The sequence below is a fragment of the Poromitra crassiceps genome (genome assembly GCF_964638095.1).
Source record: "Poromitra crassiceps genome assembly, chromosome: 14".
NCBI classification, from domain to species: domain Eukaryota; kingdom Metazoa; phylum Chordata; class Actinopteri; order Beryciformes; family Melamphaidae; genus Poromitra; species Poromitra crassiceps.
Genome location: NC_139633.1, coordinates 37,247,347 through 37,268,460, shown reverse-complemented (window position 1 = coordinate 37,268,460; position 21,114 = coordinate 37,247,347). Strand labels below are relative to the sequence as shown.

General features: G+C 43.2%; 1 protein-coding gene across 1 annotated transcript in view; it reads left to right on the top strand.

Annotated features, from left to right (window-relative positions):
• The window catches only part of LOC310789177 (nephrocystin-1-like), a gene marked incomplete at its 3' end in the record, with an annotated part of 34,997 nt that overhangs the window by 7,487 nt on the left and 6,396 nt on the right, over positions 1-21,114 (top strand). Inside the window, exons 6-12 of the mRNA XM_083650765.1 lie at positions 2,593-2,694; positions 7,527-7,648; positions 8,210-8,258; positions 8,422-8,509; positions 11,133-11,227; positions 13,383-13,511; positions 17,993-18,067. Coding sequence (XP_083506891.1) covers positions 2,593-2,694; positions 7,527-7,648; positions 8,210-8,258; positions 8,422-8,509; positions 11,133-11,227; positions 13,383-13,511; positions 17,993-18,067 — 660 coding nt within the window. The remainder of the gene's footprint in view (positions 1-2,592; positions 2,695-7,526; positions 7,649-8,209; positions 8,259-8,421; positions 8,510-11,132; positions 11,228-13,382; positions 13,512-17,992; positions 18,068-21,114) is intronic.

Genomic DNA, 21,114 nt, shown 5'->3' with positions numbered 1-21,114 from the left:
TGAATAACAAAAGTGGTTTTATTTACACGCGTCATGCATTCCCACTCAGCATCGGATCATTTTGTCTTGTGTTGTAAATCCAGCGTACACCTTTCCCTTGCAACAGTGCGCTCCGCCCCTCTGCCAAAGCCCAAACACGCTGTGTGTAGTTTCAGCTAGAGTCAGTGTGTATTTAATTTCTTTATTCAGTGGGCATACGCTATGTTTGGGGTCTATATTAGCATTATTAAAGCAGAAAGACATAGGAACTGTATAGCTAATATGCATGCTTTAATATCTGTTTATTTATCGTCATCGCTATATTGAACAATGTTATCGCACATCGCAGATTTTCCTCATATCGTGCAGGCCCAATCTCAACTAATAAACTGTTACTATACTCTGTAGACTCTGTGTAGGTGGACTATCCAAATAAAGTGTTACCATCTCGCTAATCTTTTACTACTAAGGCCCCTTTCACTATTTCTATAAAATGGCTTCTTATAACCAGGTCTAACAATTGTTTTTCCATCTTCTCGAATAATCATGAAAAAGAGGTTTTCTGTAAAAAAATAAATAAAAGAGACAAAAAGGCACTCTTCAATGTGTTTGCATGACTGCAAAATAAATTGCTTATTTGTTAAGCGGAACTCATGGTCGGGTGTCAAGCTGTCACGCTGCAGCTGGCGAACCTGCCGACGTGCAGCTGCCCGAAAATATAATATAATATAATATAATATAATATAATATAATATAATATAATATAATGTAATGTAATATAATGTGATATAATATGATTATAATATAATATAATGTAATATAATATAATATAATATAATATAATATAATATAATATAATATAATAATGTAATAATGTAATATAATATAATATAATATAATATATAATATAATATAAAATAATGTAATGTAATGTAATGTAATATAATGTGATATAATATGATTATAATATTATAATAATGATATAATATAATATAATATAATATAATATAATAATATAATTTAATGTAATGTCGATGGGGAGATAACAGGAGCGAGTGAAAGCAATGACCAAGTATATGCACTACATTCTCTCCTTGGGCTAACTTCTACTCATTGAAATCCTAGTGAATTCACACCATTGACTCATTTTGCTGGGGACTCCCCTGGACCCCCTCATCAAGCTGACATTGGAGCATGTATGTCTAGCTGCCGCCGTGCTGTCCTAAAGTTTCTCACTTGATCAATTGAACGGAGGACATTTTCTTTCATCTTGGCCTTTTTATTTGGTCTTAAAAATGTTGTCCATCATCTTCTTGACTTCAAACAGCAGAGGGCGCTCACGTCCTTCAAACAGTGTTTCCACAGTTCTAGTCCTAGTAGAATCATTCTGAAATCTAGGCTGATACAGAGTGAGTGAGCTAAAGAGAGAGTGGTGCCAACTGATGTCCAAAATGCTTGATAGACACGTGACTCACATAGCTATTAGTGTGTGTGGGGGAACAGTTCCAGGAAGTACGCTTGAATGCATCAAATAAAGCTGATAATATACAATTTGATTCTTTAAATGTCTTTAAACCCTTTCAAAGTACCTCACAAACGGCCCATTCTGCTGCAACTCTACACTGCTGCTTAATCCAGAAACTTACTTCCAGGAACTATGGCGAGGTCAAACAAATACAACAAATCAACTGGTCCATTGGAGTGAATGGAGATGACACAACTCTTATATCTCTATGGCTCTGGGCTGATAGGACTCACGCAAGGCAACTACACACCTTTATTTTCAGCCACTGTTTGGTGTGTGGTGAAGATCAACCCCTAGACCAGTGGTTCAACAACCTTGGGGTCGCGACCCCAATTGATGATGTCACTGATGATGATACTTATGATATTACCAATGTACTGAAATTCTGGGGTCCCTAGATTTTTGTGACGTCAATGTGGCATCACAAATCCAAAAAGGTTGGTAATCCATTTATACAAGTCAGATATTCATTCTGAAAGCTTTCCTGTCCATCAAACAGGCTGATGGAATTTCTCAATGTAACAAGGTTCATAAATAAGCAGGAGAAATGCAGAAAGTTAAGTGATTGGAATAGAACAGTTGTGCATTCTGCAAGTCAAAGGAGCAACTTTGTATAAATGATGAAATGCAAAATATTTCACATCTAATCCTTAGGGCCCGGACACACCATACGCCGAAGCTATGCTGAAGCAATGCTGAAGCAATGCTGAAGCTACGCAGCGTGGAGGCAGTTTCATTTCAGCGTCCTTGTGAAGAGGCGAGACCGATCACACCAGCACGCGGGCTGCAGCGATAGTTTCAGCTTCTGTTCTATTTTTCAAGCGCGCTGCACCCGAGCTGCCAGGCACGAAGTCAATGCAAGTTGTGAGCAGGGGGAGGGCAGCGCCGAGCGAAGCGTTGAGGAAGAGAGAGTGCTTCTGGTGTGAATGGCAAGGCTCCTGCTCAAAGCTTCCGTGAGGTGCTGCTTCCCAGGGCTTAAAATTTGGCGCGGGATTGCGAGAATCGCGCATATTTTTGTCAACTCCCGCAGATTTGTAAGTTATAATGCGGGAGAAGTCACACAAACTGTTTGTTGCCCTGTGTTTCAGAGGGGCGCGGTGCTGAGGATCATCAGGAAGACAGCAGATGGATGGTGGCTGGTGCAGGACACTAAAGGCAACAGAGGAGTCGTCCCTAAAACCTACCTGAAGGTACACAACCAGTCAACCAGCCATTTTGTGTCTCAAGATGACACTGATGACACCAGTTTATTTCATTGATTTTCACTCCTCCAGCTGTCACTGCCCTCTTCTCCACTGCCCAGTCACTTCTAGTCATACTATTACACTGCCCAGTCACTTCTAGTCATACTATTACACTGCCCAGTCACTTCTAGTCATACTATTACACTGCCCAGTCACTTGTAGTCATACTATTACACTGCCCAGTCACTTCTAGTCATACTAATACACTGCCCAGTCACTTCTAGTCATACTATTACACTGCCCAGTCACTTGTAGTCATACTATTACACTGCCCAGTCACTTCTAGTCATACTAATACACTGCCCAGTCACTTGTAGTCATACTATTACACTGCCCAGTCACTTCTAGTCATACTATTATGCCCAGTCACTTCTAGTCATACTATTACACTGCCCAGTCACTTGTAGTCATACTATTACACTGCCCAGTCACTTATAGTCATACTATTACACTGCCCAGTCACTTCTAGTCATACTATTATGCCCAGTCACTTCTAGTCATACTATTATGCCCAGTCACTTCTAGTCATACTATTACACTGCCCAGTCACTTGTAGTCATACTATTACACTGCCCAGTCACTTATAGTCATACTATTACACTGCCCAGTCACTTATAGTCATACTATTACACTGCCCAGTCACTTATAGTCATAATATTACACTGCCCAGTCACTTATAGTCATACTCAGGGGTGGGCAACTATTTTTCATGGGGGGCCACATGAGAAACCCAGATTGTTGCCGGGGGCCGAACAAATATTGTCATGCCATAACCCATGGATGGGCAACTTTAATGATAGAGAGGGCCACAAAAAATGTCCTCGCTACCAGTTTTTGCTGAGGGCTGAACGGCGCCAGCGAGAAAATTTTTGGGCATTTGAAGCCAGGTTTAGAGGAATAACTCATTTTAAATTAACAGTTGTGATGTCATTATTCAGTCTTAACCACCAATATTTGATCCTTTTCTCACTCACTCCTATGTCACCACCTGCTCTCCCTGCAGGGCTTGAAATTAACTTTTTTCACCACCTGCCAATATGGCTGCTAGATTTTAAAGTTACCAGCCAATTCGAATTTCCACTAGCCGAAATGTTTTTCTTGAAATAAACCAGAATATGAGTGGGTTTATTTAAGCATTTAAGTATCAGTAAGTGGCCTGGGATTCTCAAAGCCTGTGTTGAGGGTCACACAAGAACAAAAATGCACTCTTGAAGCTAAATAAATCCAAAACCAACAAGTTAATTATTTAAATTTCTACTTCAATGTAGAACAGTCATTTCTTACACATGAGATTACTTTTAGCCTTTTAGTCATAAATATTATTTAAAGATATTCCATATTCCAGACTGAAATGCTATAACAGAAGAGTATTGGCCAGAATGACATGAACATTTGGACACTTATTCAGCGGGTATCTTGCATGTTGCGTTCAGGTGTACTGTAATTCTTTTTTTTTTTCTTTTTTTTTGTTGCAATTCCATCGCGGGCCACACAGGGGGCGTATGTTGCCCATGTATGGTCATACTATTACACTGCCCAGTCACTTCACTTATAGTCATACTATTACACTGCCCAGTCACTTATAGTCATACTATTACACTGCCCAGTCACTTATAGTCATACTATTACACTGCCCAGTCACTTATAGTCATCACACAGCCAGCAAATTTGGCCTCCAGTAAAAAATGTATAGGTGTGTCATCCATTTAACTCATTCACCGCCAATGACGTCTTTGACGTGTTATCAGAAATAGCCCTCCCCGCCAATGACGTGTTTGACGTGTTTTTGTTTTTATTACTGCAGGGCGTAGTTCAAACACTTCCCCAGCCTCTGACATAGTATCAGGTCCCTAGCATCTAAGACAACACGTGAACAAACACATACCGCAGCTGTTGTTTTGAAATTGAGCAAGAGGAAAAGCAGAAAACGGGTAACGCTTCCTTGTGCAGACAGGAGAAACGCCATTGAAACGCGCCTTGGCGCGCTGCACGAGCTGGAGTCGCCTTCCTCTGTGCCAGCCGGGAGAAAACGGGAGAAAGTAATCAAGAGATGTGTTTGATCATCGGAGGAATGAGGAAATGATCGATCAGTTTGCGAGGGCGGTGAGGACGTGTTGAATAGCCGAGGGGAAAACGGGAGGGGAAATAGCAGGGAGGATATGACAGGGAGACATGGACGAGGACGGGTGGACCAGAACAAAACAAAATAAACACACAACAGCAAGGCACAAGGCAGAAGCGGCAGTCACAGCAGCCCGCTGTCCTTTCTCAAGAGCTATTCAGTTGGTTCATGAAATCGCTGGGCTGCGTGCCCTCCAGTGTTGCTCCTGGCCAATCCCAGCGCCACAGGGCGTGGTTATTGCTTATCCTATGTGGGGTTAGAAATCTAAAAGGGGGATCGTGTGTGTGTGTGTGTGTGTGTGTGTCTGTCTGTCTGTCTGTCGGTGTGTCTGTCTGTCTGTCTGTCTGTCTGTCTGTCTGTCTGCACACTCACTCACACCGAGTAAACTGTATTGTTGAATGTAAAAAAAAAGCACTTCATGTGTATATATATATATATATATTTTTTTTTTGTCATTTGTGTCCTAACGAATAATATTTACATGTCTGATGTCAATACAGTTCAAAATAAAAGAATTGAGAGTGAGTTCTGCCTGAGATTGTGCCCTTTTACAAAAATTGCCTTTTCTCCTGTTTATTTTCTCAGGGAGACCTTTTGGGGAAAACAGGGTGTATATAAATGGCTATAAGTAGAGTACAGAACATGCTAAAAGCTCACTTTTTTTTTCCTGGTGAACCCAGAGACGTACATCTTCATTTTGAGGTATTGCAAATCACTCTGGTGCTAATAGATAATTTACTGTGGGTCTTGAAAGATGACCAACAATTATGAAAATCTTTGGCCTGTGCTAAATATTGGCAGTCCTAAACTGGCGGTGAATGAGTTAACATCTACAAAATTAAAAAAAAAAAAAAAAATTGTCCTGCTTCACACTCACACATCACATTATTTGGCCTCCATACTGTTTACAGTTGAATGTGGGCTGAGAACACATTATCTGGCCTCCATACTGTTTACAGTTGAATGTGGGCTGAGAACACATGATTTGGCCTCCATACTGTTTACAGTTGAATGTGGGCTGAGAACACATTATCTGGCCTCCATACTGTTTACAGTTGAATGTGGGCTGAGAACACATTATCTGGCCTCCATACTGTTTACAGTTGAATGTGGGCTGAGAACACATGATTTGGCCTCCATACTGTTTACAGTTGAATGTGGGCTGAGAACACATGATTTGGCCTCCATACTGTTTACAGTTGAATGTGGGCTGAGAACACATTATCTGGCCTCCATACTGTTTACAGTTGAATGTGGGCTGAGAACACATGATTTGGCCTCCATACTGTTTACAGTTGAATGTGGGCTGAGAACACATGATTTGGCCTCCATACTGTTTACAGTTGAATGTGGGCTGAGAACACATTATTTGGCCTCCATACTGTTTACAGTTGAATGTGGGCTAAGAACACATTATCTGGCCTCCATACTGTTTACAGTTGAATGTGGGCTGAGAACACATTATCTGGCCTCCATACTGTTTACAGTTGAATGTGGGCTGAGAACACATTATCTGGCCTCCATACTGTTTACAGTTGAATGTGGGCTGAGAACACATTATCTGGCCTCCATACTGTTTACAGTTGAATGTGGGCTGAGAACACATGATTTGGCCTCCATACTGTTTACAGTTGAATGTGGGCTGAGAACACATGATTTGGCCTCCATACTGTTTACAGTTGAATGTGGGCTGAGAACACATTATCTGGCCTCCATACTGTTTACAGTTGAATGTGGGCTGAGAACACATGATTTGGCCTCCATACTGTTTACAGTTGAATGTGGGCTGAGAACACATGATTTGGCCTCCATACTGTTTACAGTTGAATGTGGGCTGAGAACACATTATTTGGCCTCCATACTGTTTACAGTTGAATGTGGGCTAAGAACACATTATCTGGCCTCCATACTGTTTACAGTTGAATGTGGGCTGAGAACACATTATCTGGCCTCCATACTGTTTACAGTTGAATGTGGGCTGAGAACACATTATCTGGCCTCCATACTGTTTACAGTTGCATGTGGGCTGAGAACACATTATCTGGCCTCCATACTGTTTACAGTTGAATGTGGGCTAAGAACACATTATTTGGCCTCCATACTGTTTACAGTTGAATGTGGGCTGAGAACACATTATCTGGCCTCCATACTGTTTACAGTTGAATGTGGGCTAAGAACACATTATCTGGCCTCCATACTGTTTACAGTTGAATGTGGGCTGAGAACACATTATCTGGCCTCCATACTGTTTACAGTTGAATGTGGGCTGAGAACACATTATTTGGCCTCCATACTGTTTACAGTTGAATGTGGGCTGAGAACACATTATTTGGCCTCCATACTGTTTACAGTTGAATGTGGGCTGAGAACACATTATCTGGCCTCCATACTGTTTACAGTTGAATGTGGGCTGAGAACACATGATTTGGCCTCCATACTGTTTACAGTTGAATGTGGGCTGAGAACACATGATTTGGCCTCCATACTGTTTACAGTTGAATGTGGGCTGAGAACACATGATTTGGCCTCCATACTGTTTACAGTTGAATGTGGGCTGAGAACATTTTTGAGATTTTCAAGTTGGCCATGAGTGGGAAAAGGTTGTGAACCGCTGGCTTAGATGATTAAAACCGCTCACTGTACCAAAACATTTCAGAGTGGTTCTGGTGTCAACGATGATGAAGATGAAGATGATGATGATAATGATGATGAGGGGTCAGACGAGGAAGAGGAGGAGCAGGATGGTGAAGACATGGCCGAGGACCAAGACAAACGGAGGTGAGGTTCTCAGTTTTAAAAACTGGAATCTGCTGAGTGGTCAAATGAAGGATCCCAGGACTATATTAGTTATCAAAAATACAGCACCAACACGAGGGTCGCAGGTTCGCGCCCCATGTTGCCTTGGTTGGATGCCCATACATGCACAATTGGCCGTGTCTGCGGGTGGGAAGCCGGATATGGGTACGTGTCCTGGTTGCTGCACTAGCGCCTCCTTTGGTCGTTGGGGTGGAATAGCATGATCCCTCCATTTGCTACATCCTGCCGGTGAAACACCTCGCTGTCCGGTGTAAAGAAGCAGCTAGCGACTGCACATGTATCGGAGGAACTTGCCCCAGATCAGCAGAGGGGCTGCAGCAACGACGGGGACAGCTTAGACAGGTGGAATTGGCCAAGTACAACTGGGGAGAAAACTGGGGGGAAGAACAAAAACAACAACGACGACAACAACAAGTGATGAAAATACAGAATTAATTTAGATTGAAATTGATGATGATGTTGTTTTAATGATGCTTTCTCTGAATAATGTCAGTGTTTCCATTCCTCTCTGCTCTCTAACAGCACTGCTTCCCATTCCAACTGGTCTACTGTCAGGAAGGCTCTGACTGAGGTGAGACTCTCTCCACGCACCAAGTGTTCTGCACTGCATTGAGAATTCTTATTGTTTTCACTGTGTGTGTGTGTGTGTGTGTGTGTGTGTGTGTGTGTGTGTGTGTGTGTGTGTGTGTGTGTGTGTGTGTGTGTGTGTGTGTGTGTGTGATTGTGATGGACAGATTGATACGACCGATGTGCTCTCTGCCATGGGGGCGATCCCTTCAGGATTCAGACCATCAACTCTTAATAAACTGCTGGTGGAGGAAGGTTAGTACACACACACACACACACACACACACACACACACACACACACACACACACACACACACACACATAAAGGAGGACTAACCCCTAAAACAATTTTTTTTCAGCTTTTAACTGTATTATGGCTTTTGAGGTGGTGTGTGAAGGTAAAATCTCTACATTTGAGACTAAACTGTTAGAATTCTACACGGTACACTGTGTCATTTTCAGGCAGTGAGAGTGCCCTCTAGGGGTTCAAACCTCCTTTTTTTGGGGTCTCCAAAATCGGCGATTTGATTCAGCGTTACGTCACGGTGAACCCCCCCTTTCCAGATACATCCATCTGCATCTCGCCCCGCCCACCGTGTACGTTCTCCCGCCGGAAGTGTACGTGTACAGACCACAGACCTACTCCTTAAAAAAATAAAAGACTTGATATTTTTCTTTTCAAATCGGCGTAGGTATTATGATATTCTATGCTTGTGTGCATTAGTGTCTTTAGGATGATTGAATGTTTGCATGATTCATGACCGATGTTGACAGACAATTCCCCCCAACATTGATCACATTCCCGGGGTTGATCTGGCTAGTTAATCGGCTAGCTATGCTACTAGCTAACATTAGCTAGCAACTCGTCCATCCTGTTCCTACCCGCGCTAGTATGATCTCCATGGTCGGCCTCTGAGACCCAGGACAGCCCCCTCACCCCACCCACCTTCCATGAATCTGCCCAACTGCATACCCACTATTAGCACACCTCCCCAGGCTACACACAGACCCCCGCCCCGCCAGGACCTTGTCCTCCAGGGACCTACGTTACCCACTGGCTGGACCTTGCTGGCCCAGTGGCCCACACTTAAGCACTGCTCCCGGGGTACAGACAGCCAGCCGTCCCCCGGGAGCTATCAAACGTTAGCTTGCGTGCTAACATCAGTGTTTGGCCGCTGCAGTGCTCGCCTGCCTCGCTCGCACTGACTGCTTTTATTTTTGAAGGAGTAGGTCTAGAAAGTAAAGTGTACACATACAGACTGGAAGTGTACACATACAGACTGGAAGTGTACACATACAGACCTGATGTGTACACGTACAGACCGGATACTTTCTAGACATACTCCTTCAAAAATAAAAGCAGTCACTGTGAGCGAGGTAGGCGAGCACTGCAGCGGCCAAACACTGATGTTAGCTATAGCTAGATAGCAAAGTCCGTAAAGTGTGGCCACTGAGCCAGCAAGGTCCAGCAAGTTGGTAATGTAGGTCGCCGGAGGACAAGGTCCTGGCGGGGCGGGGGTCTGTGTGTAGGCTGGGGAGGGGTGCTTAATACTGGGTATGTGGTTGGGCAGGTTCATGGAAGGTGGGTGGCTCCCGGAGGTGGGTTCCCCTGGAGAAGGGGCCTCTAAGTCGGGGTAGAAGCGGGCTGGAGGGTGGGTGGGGTGAGGGGGCTGTCCTGGGTCTCAGAGGCTGACCATGGAGCTCATAGCGGGGGTAGTTGCTGGCTAGCTAGTAGCATAGCTAGCCAATTAACCAGCGAGATCAACGAAAAGGTCATGAATCATACAAATATTCAATCATCCGAAAGACTAATGCACACAAGCATAATAGAATATCATATACCTACAGAACGCTGAGTTAAAAAGAAAAATATCCAGGCTTTTATTTTTGAAGGAGTCTAGAAACGTACTCTGGTCTGTACGCGTACACATCCAGCGGGTCTGAGAACGTACACGGTGGGCGGGGCGATGGTGCTCCGGCGCTGCAGATGGATGATACTGCCCCTTTCCCCCACTCATGTGATCATTAGCTAACACCAGAGCCATATAATAGAAGAGTTGCAACATCTCGTCTAGGATAATTGTTGCTTTTGTTTTTGTTATATGTGTGTGTGTGTGTGTGTGTGTGTGTGTGTGTGTGTGTGTGTGTGTGTGTGTGTGTGTGTGTGTATGTATGTATGTATGTATGTATACACTGTAGCCTATGTATGTATGTATGTATGTGGCTGGATGTATGGATGTGGATGTATGTATGCATGTGTATTGAGTACTTTATTGGTGTACTTTTTTTTACTTTTTAATTGTACTGTAACTGATGTGTTTGACCACAGGAAGAATAGTGGCTGCTGAGGCAGTGACTAATGGGGATCTGAAATGAACAATAAACAATAAGTGCGCCTGCAGTCAATTTGCATTGGAACAAACTAGCAGGTGGAATCTGCTGCCTTTTTTCTTTTTCTTTTTATCAAGCAGCATGCCGTTAACTGGTCAAATGTAGTTGATGTTATATAGGGTTGTCACGATACTAGAATTTCAGCTTTGATATCAATACCCAAGAAAATATCGATACTTGATACCATTTTCAATACCACAGCGAAAAAATTACAACACATTAAGAGGCATTTCTTTTTTTATTATTACAACATGAGAATCTTTTTTTTTATGAATTTGTGCAAAATAAACCTTGCTGTAAAAGACCATTTTTAATTGAGAGAAGGGATGAGGAAGCGCTGCGTGGGTCCTTGGTCAAATCACTGAAACAGGTGCTCTTTGGTGTGGGTGCAGAGAAGCATGAGTAAAAGTTCAAGTGGGATCCTTGACCATCAGAGACCATCATTTGTTTTGTTTTACTAACTGATATAAACATTTCTTCTGTAGGGCTGACGTACAGAGGAAGTCATTACCTTCAGCCTGAGCTCAGCCAATCACAGCTCTCCTTTAGAGACCTCTTCCTGGACCCAGACACTGGCAAGGTGAGACAGTGTGTTTGTCTGTATGGCTGCTTTCACACATGTCTGGAATTCAGGAGTTATCTAGAGGTCATCCGTATGGCGGTCTATGTGTGGACAGATTTTCGTGGCTCACGCGCGCTCCCGCGAGCCTCCTCCTAGACGGAGGGAAGTGTACCCCCAGCCGTAGTCGCAGGAGCGGATTGTCTGGTTGCGTTCATGCACACAGCGTTTGTTTACACAGCGTTTGTGAAGATTCAATGGCAGAACCGCAAATTCCAAGTAGCGTCAAGTCAGGCAGAATAAAACGAAAACTTCCGGGTATAACCTTCGCAATAATGGCAATTAAATAAAGTAAATGCACGTGTAATGTTTTTTTGTGTGTGTTTCGAAAGATACAGAACAGAGATAAACTGGAAGAATATCTGCTCCCTTCGAAAAGTCAATTTTAACCCGTAGTGAGTCGACCATTCTGATTTTTTGTTACTAAGTAATACAACATTTATTTTATTTTGAAGGTAAAAACGTCTAGCTTCCTGTATTCTGTATAATTCTAGTAGGTTTGATGCATTTTAGGACTGAACATAGCAAAGACCTGTTTTGTTTGTAGTGCTTGCGACTCGAGGAAATCGATGCATCTGGGCATGAGTTGTAGGGTTGTTTAATTAATTACTAACGTTATGCGCAAACAAGTATATGCCGTGAACGTTAGGCAGTTATCGCCCATTATGTATTTTTAGTTTTCACAACTCCCCATTGTGTGGTCATGCCCAAATTCCCCCACCCCCGCCCCTGCCCCCGCCCCCTCTCTACTTTACAAACTCTGCGGAGGTGCTACTCATGTGTGAAAGCAACATGCCTCATGTGTGAAAGGGTACACTTCACGTATCATCCGGGGCAGGCTCAGTGGGGAGCAACCCTCACCTGATCCGGAGTTCATGTGTGAAAGTAGCTTATGTGTGCAATCTGGGTACCTCAGAGTCTCTCAGTCTGACGACTAATACGAGTCTGGGCCAGACGACCGGTATGTCGGTTGTCCGAACCAAGACTTCCTCTGAGAGAATAGGCCTTTTTCACAGCAGCCATTTTGTGTCTAAAAGGCAGGAAGTAACACAGGTGCACCAAGACTTCCTCTGAGAGAATTGAGTTGGAGTTGATTGATCGATACTTTTTGTAGGTGTTTTAGGTCGACGTCATTGTGGCTCATCTCTATGAACAGATAACTGCATTTGAGACATTGTCAGACTGGAAACAACGATGGAAGTGGAAGTGTTGGTGCAGATGTCCGCTCTACATCGGAAAGCCCAAAGTATCAGCCGTCTGTCTCAGAGTCTTATTAGTCATCAGCCTGAGATAATTAGTATTTGTTTGTCTGTGTGTTTTAATGGACCAGGGCAAAGCCTCTTAGCCTGGTAAACCAGCCGGTCACGTCAACTCACATTTCAGAGAACGGGAAAACCATCTTTTCCGCCGAGAAACCCCGCTGATGTAAACTCCTGTACTTGTTTAATTGTTGTTATTGAGTCTATTTCAGCAATAACTGCACTTTATGGCTGCTTAAACTCGACGAATGTTGACATTACTACTCGAGGCGGACAGGCACGGAGGCAGCCATTACTGTTTTTCCAGCAGCGTTCCTGATTGGCCGGTTATGATATCAACTACGAGGCTGGTCGCTGATTGGCTCGTACGCTTTGCAGTTTCTGCAGAAAGCCCTCCCAGGGCTTGAGGCCAGACGGTCTGGTAGAACGAAATGTAATGTGAGTTCATTTTACCAGGCTAAAAGCCTCTAGTCATTAATTAATGCTTCTGTTTCCTCTCCTCTCCTTTCCTCTCCCCTCATCTCAACTCTCCTCACCCCTCTCCTCTCTTCTCCTCTCCTATCTTCCCTTCTCCTCCTCTCTCCTCTCCTCTCTTCTCTTCTCCTCTCCTATCTTCCCTTCTCCTCTCCTCTCTTCTCCTCTCCTCTCTCCCCTTCTCATCTCTTCTCCTCTCCTCCTCTCCTCTCTTCTCCTCTCTTCTCCTCTCCTCTCTCCCCTTCTCATCTCTTCTCCTCTCCTCTCCTCTCCTCTCTTCTCCTCTCTTCTCCTCTCCTCTCTTCCCTTCTCCTCTCTTCTCTTCTCCTCTCCTCTCCTCTCCTATCTTCCCTTCCTCTCTCCTCTCCTCTCCTCTCCTGTAGGTTCGTTCTCGTCAGGTCAGGACGAGTGTTTGTTTCACCCTGTGGAGCTGCAGGAGGATTCCCACTCCTGGTGTTGGAGTTCAGGTCCTCAGCAGACACATTCGCCTCTGTGCCTTCGATGGAACTCAGGTGGGGCTTAAGTGTGAATTCTGCTAGACATAATAATAATCATCATAATAATAATAATCATCATCATCATCATCATAATAATAATTCATTGAATTTATAAATCGCTTTTCAGTGACCCAAAGACGCTGACACAGTATGAGTACCGTAAATTCCGGACTATAAGGCGCACCGGTCTATAAGCCGCACCTTCAAAGTTGACTATTTTTTTCTTATATAAGCCGCACCGGACTATAAGCCGCGGGTGTTTTAATGGTATTTTTTGTTTTTTTTACAGTGCACACAGTGTCCGCGGTGTGGTGAAAAGAGGGCAAGAGAGGAAATTAAAACAGAAGTGGATTTATAGTTAGAAAGAGTGCTAAAGAAGAGAGAATTCTGTTTTTTATTTTTTTATTTTAGTTACTCACAGTACTATTGACCAGTCCAACTCAAAAGATATTCGGCAGTTTCACTTTGAGCTCTTGTTCCGCCGCTGTCCATCAATGGTTATGACGAGTCTCGCTGGGTACAGTACGCCAAAGCGATATCCATTGACTCGATGATGCTGTTGTATGTTGCGCGTTTCTGTTGCACCAACGCGGAGAGGTCCTGCCGGACGAAAAAGCGCGTACCCTCCCAGGTGAGGGGCTTCTTCCCCGCAGCCTGGAGGATGAGTTGACGGTCGGGCCAGCGGAGTAGGCAGATGAAGATGGCCCTCGGTGGCAGGCCGGGGTCTGGACGTGGCCGAGGCGCCCGGTGTGCCCTGTCCACCTCTGGTGGTTTCTCGCCTTCCTTCAGGTCCAGGATGTAACACAGGATTTTGCCACGAAAGCGTCCATGTCACCAATCTCAGCTCCCTCTTTTACATTGATCAGGCGAATGTTATTTCTTTTACTCCTGCTGATTAAGTCATCAACCTGCGTGTGCAGGGTTTCGATTTTGCATTTTATCCATTTTCGGACTCACTGTGTTGTTTTTGTCCTCCAGTGCGCTGATGCGCTTTTCCGCATTATAAACTCTGTTCACGGTTGCCTTAGTTTCTTTAGTGAGTGAGTGGATGGACTTCTGCACGTTTTCAAACTTGTTTTCAAGCTGCTCAAAACCTCTGAGCGATGTCGGACTTAATCGATAGTGTTTCACGGAGTAAAAGTTTAGCCCAAGCCGTGTATCTCCAGCCTCCAGCAGGTGAGTCATTTCCTCATTCATGGCGTGATTGCTTCGTCTTTTTCTTTCTGCTTACCTGTGTTGTGTTATGTTATGTTATGTTATGTTGTTAAAAGAGGGCAAGAGAGGAAATTAAAACAGAAGTGGATTTATAGTTAGAAAGAGTGCTAAAAAAGAGAGATTTTTTTTTTTTTTTGGAAAAAATCCATAGATAAGCCGCACCGTTATATAAGCCGCAGGGGCCAAAAAAGGCCAAAAAACGGGAAAAAAGCCGCGGCTTATAGTCCGGAATTTACGGTACATAGAAAACAAGATAACAACAGGCAACAGATACAAGTAACAATTAACACATCGATCAGGGATCTATGGAAAAAGAGGGGAGGGAGGGAGAGTGTGGGAGGGACAGGGGCCAGACGGAAGAGAGGGAGGTGGGGAAAAAGAATTACATAATAATAATAAATTTAATTTATGACAGTAAACTGAATATCTTTGGGTTGTGGACTGTTGGTCAGGACAAAAGAAGACATTTGAGGACGTCATCTTGGGCTTTAGTGATCAACATTTTTCACCGTTTTGTGACGTTTATCGAACAATCGACTTAATCGAGTAGCCGAGAAAATAATCAACAGATTAATCGTTAATGAAAATAATCATTAGTAGGGCTGCACCTAGGCTGAAAAGATACTGCTGATTGAGTTAATAGCAATATACAAATTATTATTACTATTAGTGCTGTCAAATGACAGAAAATTAATTTATTACAATTTTGATCATCAATTACTTGTTTTAATCATTTATCAAGTAAAAATACAAAACATTTCCTGGTTACAGCTTCACAAATGAAAAGATTTTCATATTATAAAATGAATACTTTGGTTTTTTTTCTTTTTTTTTTTTAAGATTTTGTAGACTAAATGATTAATCGATTAATTGAAACAGTAATTAATTGATAATAATCATTAGTCGCAGGCCTACATTTTTATTACGGCCCCGCCAGCGTTAGCCGAGCTGGAGGCATTATGGTTTCAGGTTGCCCGTCCATACGTCCTTCCAATGTTCCTTAACTCATTGAGTGCCAGCCACTTTTGGAGAACGGACGCTCCCAGTGCCAGAGTTTCAGAGCTTTTTTCAGTGATTTCTCGAGGCCCACAGAATATTGTGTGATATTACTATGTAAACACTGAACACGCAAAAAGAACGATGAGACTCTTTTCTATCATCAGCAAAAACAGGTTTATTGATATAATTTTCCGTTCTTTAGTTATCAGCCGGAGAAGATAGCTTGATTTAACCAAAAAGAGCCGTTTTTTTCTAGAAGCTGAGATAATGGCCCTTTTGTGAAATTAATCATTTCAAACACATCACTGACTCTGAAGCTAATTTTCTGATGTAGTCACACCTCAAAAATAATTTCCTTCAATAAAACAGTGAAGGCCAGGGAATTTTGTTTGGCAGAATAATATTTTTAGCTGCAACCAGCAGCGCTGGCCCCTGCGTGCGCTGCTGGTTGCAGCTTCTTGCTGGTCTTGATTTGCTGCTGGTGGGCATCGGATATTCTGGCTTGCGTTTGCTAATCCTGTCCTGCTGTCTGGGTCTGTCTGGGTGTTGTGTGCTGCTCTGCGTGCCCCCCCCCCTCCCACCCCTCAACTGCACACTCCTCCTCCGTATGGGAGTTTCTCTGGTGGCTCTCTGCTGAGTTTGCTGTGCACAGTGAAGGGTGCGCGACATCCAGCTTTTTTACAGCGTTCCGCGTGTGTTTGTCACCGGCTCCTATGCTTCCAGTTGAGAATAATAACAACTCCACGGCTGATCATGCGTATGGGCTGTCGCAGCGGACATGGAGGAGCTCAATTGTGGGAGCAGATTGGCTGCTGCTGCTGCAGGCACATCTAACGTTAAAACGCTTCATGCATATCGATGCATACGGATGCGATGCGATTTCCGTTTCCCCAACGACTTATTCTCTGTTTTTCTCTGCCTTTCTGTTAACCTGGAGAGCACTGTCGCCACCTAAGGGTTCTGTAAAATAGGTTATAGACCTCCAATAGCTACAATAGTTGTACAGGAGATGCGGAAGGCTTTGATCGACGTCCCACCGTCAAAAAACGCATTGGACGTCGAAAGACGTCCTTGGCACTCTACGTCACTATTTAATTGGACGTCGAAAGACGTCCATGGCACTCAATGAGTTAACACGATACCTCAGGACGCCTTCATGGAATTTCATCAAATTTGGCTCAAACGTCCACTTGGAATCAAGGATGAACTGATTACCTTTTGGTGGTCAAAGGTTGAAGTTGAAGGTCACTGTCTCTGTCACAAATGTTATTTTTGAGCTTGTTAACGCGATATCTCAGGAAGGCCTTGAATGAATTTCATCACATTTGCCTCAAACATCACTTTGACTCAAGGATGAACTGATTACATATTGGTCTTCAAAGGTCAAGGTCACTGTGAACTCACAAACGCCATTTTCGAGCTCGTTAACGCCATATCTACAATCTTTGGTCTTATGACGCTTAGACTACTGTCCAGCCATATGGTCCAATGCCTCTAAGCTTGACCTGAACAGACTCCAGCTCGCTCAGAACAGGGCGGCACACCTCGCTCTGCGCTGCTCTGTGAGGAGCGGTGTCGGGCACTGAAAAAGACGGTAATGTATAGAGCAGTTGCTTACTGGAATAAAATACAGAGAAATATAACTATGGTAAGGAACAAATTTATGTTTAAAAAAAAGTTAAAAATTGCAGTTATGAATAATAAGATAGATTTTGGTCTTTGATTTACTGATTTGTTAATTGTGCAACATGAAAGGAATTTGTATTGCGGTATGTATTATGTATTATATATTGTAATCAAGTATTTCAATTATAATATGATGGTTTCATGTGAGTATGGTAGAAATAAGGTCAGTATAAGTTGTTTTTGCTGGTGCAATTACTCGGGAAGACCGATACATTTCTTTTTGTTTATGAGAAGAGTTGATACGGTTAATATTTGATTGACATGAATATTGAGTGAGCCTTGACTCACTTGTTTTTGTTTGTTTTTATTTATTTTTGTTGTGTTGTTTTTACTCCAATGATTGGATTTTTATGTTTGTATTTTACGTGTTTGGACCCCAGGAAGAGTACTCTCACCTTTGGTGTAGACTAATGGGGATCCACAATAAACAATTAAACAATATCTCAGTAATGCCTTAGCGGAATTTCTGACAGACATGGATGTCGACTGCTCACTTGTTTGGCGGAGGCATATATCTGCGGTGCGGTCATTCTAGTTCTAGCTGATGTTGTTTGGACGTTCTGCCTGATATTGAAGGGACTGTGTTTGTGTTGCAGGTGTTGAGTAACATCCACACGGTGAGGGCGACCTACAGCTCCAAGAGCCCCAAGACCTGGAGCTTCTCTCCCAGGGTATGAAGAGGCAGGAGTCCACACAAATGCTTCTTTTTTTGTTATCTTTTTTTTTTTTCAAAGAAGAAAAGTAACAGACATTGCAATGACAGACACAAAGAATCATATAATCCCACCTAGAAGCAAATAAAAATAAATAAAAAGAAGTTCATCCCTCCCTCCCTCCCTCCCACCCATGTGGCGTCCAATGCCCTCCCCTCCCGCCCCACGTTAGTTCTATATAACAGTACAATAATCATCGATGTATGATTAATTAGGGATGCACAGGGAAACATCCCTGCCGATACGACGGAACAATGATGCCCCAATTACGCCCACATGTTCCATGGTTGACTAGCTATTCGATGCCAGTAATCCCCGGTGTGAGGGTGTGCACGCCAGCATGACTTACTTAACCTAAGTTGAAGCACAACTTAGGTTCACACAAAATCAGGCACGACACGCGCCAATTCCGCACCAGGAGAAACCCGATGCTCCCCGAAATCAGGCAGAAAAAATAAATTAATACATAAATAAATAAAAAGATGTGGGATACATCGGTATCGGCAGTCGGGCATGAGAGCAGGAAGGCATCGGCAAATTGGACGTCGACAGAAAATCCCACACTGCAATAAAACCAAAATCATTGAAGTACAAAGTATTACCAAACTTGAGGATGTTCAAGTCAGCAGCTGTTTAGCAACAGAAGCCCTTCTGTTGACCACACGATCATCTCAGTCCACGTTGCTCTCTTCCTTTACCTCAGGTGACAGAGACTTCTGTTGACCACACGATCATCTCAGTCCACGCTGCTCTCTTCCTTTACCTCAGGTGACAGAGACTTCTGTTGACCACACCATCATCTCAGTCCACACTGCTCTCTTCCTTTACCTCAGGTGACAGAGACTTCTGTTGACCACACCATCATCTCAGTCCACACTGCTCTCTTCCTTTACCTCAGGTGACAGAGACTTCTGTTGACCACACGATCATCTCAGTCCACACTGCTCTCTTCCTTTACCTCAGGTGACAAACTTCTGTTGACCACACGATCATCTCAGTCCACGCTGCTCTCTTCCTTTACCTCAGGTGACAGAGACTTCTGTTGACCACACGATCATCTCAGTCCACACTGCTCTCTTCCTTTACCTCAGGTGACAGACTTCTGTTGACCACACCATCATCTCAGTCCACACTGCTCTCTTCCTTTACCTCAGGTGACAGAGACTTCTGTTGATCACACGATCATCTCAGTCCACACTGCTCTCTTCCTTTACCTCAGGTGACAGAGACTTCTGTTGACTGCAGAGAGTTCCCCAAACTTTTGTGTAGCCAGTCAGATTGAAAAAGTAGCCGGCTCATGTTCGCAGCGTTTGTTCCAGTGGTCCTTTTCCCAATTAATAAACAACCCTCAAATATGTATCCATGAGTGTGACAATTGAAATAATACAAATAAACAATAAAGGCCCAATGCTCAATTTAATTATAAATAAAACAATATCCATATTGCAAAAAAAAACAGGCAATGTATATTTTTAAGAACAAAGAAAATACTAATAACTATGTTTCCCACAGGATTTGGAGAGATTGTGGTGGGTAGACCTTGCTTGGACCCTCTTGGGGGGTTCGGGGGGCCATGCCCCCTGTAAGAAAAATGTGTACGTTTTAAACTAAAATGCATGAATCTCGTTAAATTTAAGAGGCTAGATCAGGGGTGGGCAATTATTTTTCATGGGGGGTCACATGAGAAACCCAGATTGTTGCTGGGAGCCGAACAAATATTGTCATGCCGTAACCCAGGAACTTTGATGATAGAGAGGACCACAAAAAAATTTCCTCGCTACCAGAGGGCCAGATTTTGCTGAGGGTTGGGGGCCAAACGGCGCCGGCGCGGAAAAATTTGGGGCATTTGAAGTCAGGTTTAGAGAAATAACTCATTTTAAATTAACAGTTGTGATGTCATTATTCAGTCTTAAACACCAATATTTGATTCTCTTCTCACTCACTCCTATGTCACCACTTGCTCTCCCTGCAGGGCTTGAAATTAACTTTTTTGACCACCTGCCAATATGGCTGCTAGAAGTTACCAGCCAATTAGAATGTCCACTAGCCAAAATGTTTTTCTAGAAATAAACCAGAATATGAGTGGGTTAATTTAAGCATAAGTATCAGTGAGTGGCCCGGGATTCTCAAAGCATGTGTTGAGGGTCACACGAACAAAAATGCACTCTTGAAGCGAAATAAATCCAAAACCAACAAGTTAATTATTTACATTTTTACTTCAATGTAGAACAGTCATTTCTTACACATGAGATTACTTTTAGCCTTTTAGTCATAAAGATTATTGAAAGATATTCCATATTCCAGACTGAAATGTTATAACAGAAGTGGAGTATTGGCCAGAATGACATGAACATTTGGACACTTATTCAGCGGGCATCTTGTATGTTGCGTATATATATATATATATATACGGTATATATATATATATATATACGGTATATATATATATATATATATATATATATATATATATATATATATATATATATATATATATATATATATATTACAGTGTATAAAGTAACCGGTAGGCCAGTAGGCCGAGAAACCGCCGGCTACCGGGGCTTGGGGAACTCCCTGCTGACCACACGATCATCTCAGTCCACACTGCTCTCTTCCTTTACCTCAGGTGACAGAGACTTCTGTTGACCACACGATCATCTCAGTCCACACTGCTCTCTTTCTTTACCTCAGGTGACAGAGACTTCTGTTGACCACACCATCATCTCAGTCCACACTGCTCTCTTCCTTTACCTCAGGTGACAGAGACTTCTGTTGACCACACCATCATCTCAGTCCACACTGCTCTCTTTCTTTACCTCAGGTGACAGAGACTTCTGTTGACCACACGATCATCTCAGTCCACACTGCTCTCTTTCTTTACCTCAGGTGACAAACTTCTGTTGACCACACGATCATCTCAGTCCACGCTGCTCTCTTCCTTTACCTCAGGTGACAGAGACTTCTGTTGACCACACCATCATCTCAGTCCACACTGCTCTCTT